At 38.1% G+C, this 3852-nt stretch overlaps 1 protein-coding gene across 1 annotated transcript; it reads left to right on the forward strand.

The window, feature by feature from the left end:
- LOC122646700 (CBL-interacting serine/threonine-protein kinase 21) lies at window positions 1-3040 on the forward strand. The gene is made up of 14 exons (XM_043840300.1): window positions 1-227; window positions 415-477; window positions 723-794; window positions 881-988; window positions 1118-1189; window positions 1284-1337; window positions 1467-1592; window positions 1665-1754; window positions 1834-1953; window positions 2034-2138; window positions 2240-2359; window positions 2434-2499; window positions 2587-2661; window positions 2750-3040. Exons 1-14 carry the CDS (start codon window positions 66-68, stop codon window positions 2909-2911), a joined length of 1395 nt encoding a protein of 464 aa, XP_043696235.1. The 5' UTR covers window positions 1-65; the 3' UTR covers window positions 2912-3040.
- The last annotated feature ends 812 nt before the right edge of the window (window positions 3041-3852 follow it).

Consider the following 3852-nt stretch of genomic DNA (forward strand, 5'->3'; position numbering starts at 1 on the left):
ACAGGCAAAGGAATTAGAGGGGGTGCGGGCGCAGAAGAAAGTAGATTGTGCAGTGAAATCTGTTGATGGGTTTCACAGCTACTATTGGGAAATATCAGCTTGGAAGAACCATTGGTGAAGGTACCTTTGCTAAGGTTAAGCTGGCTCTGGACACAGTTACCAAGCAGCATGTTGCAGTCAAGATCATTGATAAGCAGATGGTCATGGATAACAAGCTAATGGAACAGGTGAATTCCCAGTTAACTACTCCATCTTGTTCTCTCTTTCACTAAGTTTTGGCTTTCTAGCACCTGGGATCTGGCTTCTATGGGCCAGCTTCAACTATCAATGGAATTGGAGAATAATTACTATTAGATTCCCCATATTTCTTGGTGTCATCCTCAGTCCTGACAAATCTAGCTTGGGCACTTTCAGGTAAAGAGAGAGATTAGTACAATGAAACTGCTGCATCACCCCAACATTGTCCGAATTTATGAGGTTCGTTTAGAGTTTTTGAATTGAAACACGTACATCAAGTAACTGGTCTCAATTGTTCACGAAATATATGCATAACATTAATGAGACTCTTAGTGTGGGTCTTGACATGCCAGCCCAGTATCAAGACAATGCAAATCAAACCTAGGTTTGCCTTAAGAGTTGTTGAAATTTTGAATACAGGGACAGCCAAGGCAAGGCAAGGCAAGGGATATTCTCATAATCTTTTTTAAATTTCTCATTTACAGGTTACTGCCACCAAGACCAAGATCTTCATAATAATGGAATATGTTTCGGGAGGCCAACTCTCAGACAAGTTGGTATGTTCCTTCCTCAGCCTCTGAAATCTTATAACTGCATTTTAGGTTTCATGTCAATGATCTGTTTGCATTAACTTCACTGCCAGTCATATCTCAAAAAAATCAGTGAAAAGGAAGCTAGGCAATACTTCCAGCAATTGATCGATGCAGTGGACTATTGTCATAGTAGGGGTGTATATCACAGAGATCTGAAGGTCAGAAATCTCAACTCTACTACAGAATCTGCTCTATATTTCAATGATTCTCTGCAAGTCTCTGAAACTCATCAGGAAAATAATGAAAACTAACCTGAGTATTGTTTCATATTTGCATGATCTAAACAGCCTGAAAACCTGCTATTGGATGGACAAGGAAATCTGAAAGTCTCAGACTTTGGACTCAGTGCATTGCGGAAGGTGAGAGAACAAATTTGTAGTTTCATATAATCTTATAATGAGAGTAATACTCAAGACATAAACTTGCAAGAACTGAACAATTCCAATTGAACAGCCTGGCGATTTGCTATCAACGGCTTGTGGCTCTCCATGCTATGTAGCTCCAGAGGTAAGCAGAGATATCAGCCTTGAGAATATCATTAATTTTCTTAAGAAGAATCTGTTCACAGAAGAAGCAGGTCAAATCCTAATTTTTTCCCCCCAACTCTAAGACTGGTGTTCACTTTGTTCTTGAAAGGTAATTGCCAACAAGAAGTACAATGGAGCAACTATAGATATCTGGTCATGTGGAGTAATCTTATTCGAATTACTTGCTGGTTATCTACCCTTTGATGACCGTAACCTGATGAATTTGTACCGAAAGGTAAATGTCTGAAGAGATTCAATTTCTTTGTATGCAAATGTCCACAATGCTGATATATCTATTGGTGCAAAGATATCCAGAGCAGAGTACACATGTCCAGAGTGGTTTACAGCAAGCCAAAGGAAACTACTTTTCAGAATACTTGAGCCAATGCCTAATAGGGTAAATCAATGAACCCTTCTGCATAAAAAAACATGTTCAGTTGCCATGAACCATGCAAATGACTTCCTCTTTAATATAGCGGATGACAATAGCAGAGATTCTAGAAGATGAATGGTTCCAAACAGGTTATGAGCCTTCTGCAGGAATTGAATGTGAAATCAACTTGGATGATGTTAATGCAGCATTTGATGGGATCGGGGTAAGGGCACTGGAATCTCTTTGTGTTCCATCCAACATGATATAGACTCATTATCTGATTCAGACACAAATTTAATGCAGGAAAAAAATGAGACAGGGATGCCCAAATCCTCAAGTTTCATCAATGCTTTCCAGCTTATAGCAATGTCTAGTGACCTTGATTTGTCAGGTCTCTTTGAAGAGCAGGTAACTTCCAAAATCTGATAGACCTAAAAAATCTTCACAACCCCACACAGACACATTATGCTTCAATTCCTAATTTTTTGTGAGCATTTTCTCTCTTCAAGGTTGAAGACAAACAGAGAACAAGGCTTGGTTCCAAACATTCAATCAATGAGACCATAGAGAAAATTGAAGTTGCTGCAAAAGATGCAAGTCTCTCAGTTGAAAGGATGAACATGTCAAAGGTAATGTACACACTTTTCCCCTTTATTGAACAGGATTTTTTCATATTTAAGCCATTGTGTTCTTTGAATATCAGGTGAAAATTCATCAGAAACAAAAGCTGACAAGGTGTTCTAGATCATATTTCAACCTATCAGCTGAGGTAAATAAATTCCTTATATTGTTCCTGCAACATAGAACAGTTGAGTATCACTACTATAAGATCTGATACACAATATTGTTAAATTAGGTGATCGAAGTGACACCCACACATTGTGTGATAGAAATATCAAAATCTGCAGGGGAGCTCGGAGTGTACAATGAGGTAACAAGCCCCTTCCACTAGCTGACTGTTTTGTGGATCCAATTTGTGGTAATATTGCACTAACTGTTAATTGGACCAAAATCACTAGTTCTGCAAAAGCTTATCAAGTCTGCTGATGGAGAACCCCAATGTTAGATCAGAATCAGATAGGCCCAGTACAGTCAGTGTTGATGGTAGAGAGAACCAATGCAGTTCCGAAAGGGAAGAGAGCAAAACGGATAAAGAACTTTGTGGCTACAATACCTTCTGACAAACCAGTCTCGCTTTTTAAAAAATCCTTGCTGTTTGTGATTCCGGATTGTTCATGGAAAACAGAGATGTATAGTGAATTGCGGAACAACCCATTCTTGAAATAAGAGCATTGGAGCAACGAGAGAGAGATCAAAGCATCAAAGACAATCATGTATTTTATTTCCCCGTCTAGGCATACCTAGACGTTAAACTTTTGTGCATCCTCCATTTTATAGTTTAATCTTTTGCTGACATTTAGCAAAAATAAAATAAAACCTCGTTATACAACCATAATATTGGCCTTAACAGTTGGTGCTCCCAAAAGTCCCACAATAGCAGATGTTAGGGTTTAGGGTTTAAGCACAAGGTTGCTTAAAGCATTACACCCTGAGTATCTAGTTTGGAATATTCAGACTACTGCCTCCAGCTAGTATTTATAGGAAAATTAGGATTTAAGTCAGATGGGTTAATTACTAGATTGCCCCTCACAGCCTGAGTATTAATACAAGTAGAATTATATTAGAACATATGAAGGGATACTACATAAATACTCTTACAGCAGATCCTCAAAGTAGTCCTGTAAAATACTAAAAATATATCCCTGAGAGGTAAGCAAAATAGCCTAGTGAGCAAGGCCTACTCTAAGACTCACTTTCCAATCACAAGCAGCAACCAAAAATACCGAATGATTGATAATAATCCATATTGTCTTTTCCTTCAATCCACCATTTGAAATATCACTGTCACATGGAAAACCTTTTCTTTCGAAAAAAATTTTTATCTTTCTTAAATAAACTGCACACTCATGGTGGGGTGGTCACATGCTAAATTTACTCACACAATTAAAACCCTTTTCAAATCCAAGATACACAAACATTGCTCCATCACCACACATTCATGGTGGAGAATAGTTACATTAAGTTCAATCTCATACAATATTCAACAGTATGTCACTTGCCA

This window comes from Telopea speciosissima, chromosome 11 (assembly GCF_018873765.1).
Source record: "Telopea speciosissima isolate NSW1024214 ecotype Mountain lineage chromosome 11, Tspe_v1, whole genome shotgun sequence".
Lineage (NCBI taxonomy): Eukaryota > Viridiplantae > Streptophyta > Magnoliopsida > Proteales > Proteaceae > Telopea > Telopea speciosissima.

What these genes read in the sequence shown, in the direction of transcription:
- LOC122646700 (XM_043840300.1), top strand. Translation starts at nt 66, where the DNA reads ATGGGTTTCACAGCTACTATTGGGAAATATCAGCTTGGAAGAACCATT. An exon ending in AAAGGATGAACATGTCAAAG is followed by an intron (nt 2,360 to 2,433) that starts GTAATGTACACA and finishes TTTGAATATCAG; the next exon opens with GTGAAAATTCATCAGAAACA. An exon ending in ATTTCAACCTATCAGCTGAG is followed by an intron (nt 2,500 to 2,586) that starts GTAAATAAATTC and finishes TTGTTAAATTAG; the next exon opens with GTGATCGAAGTGACACCCAC.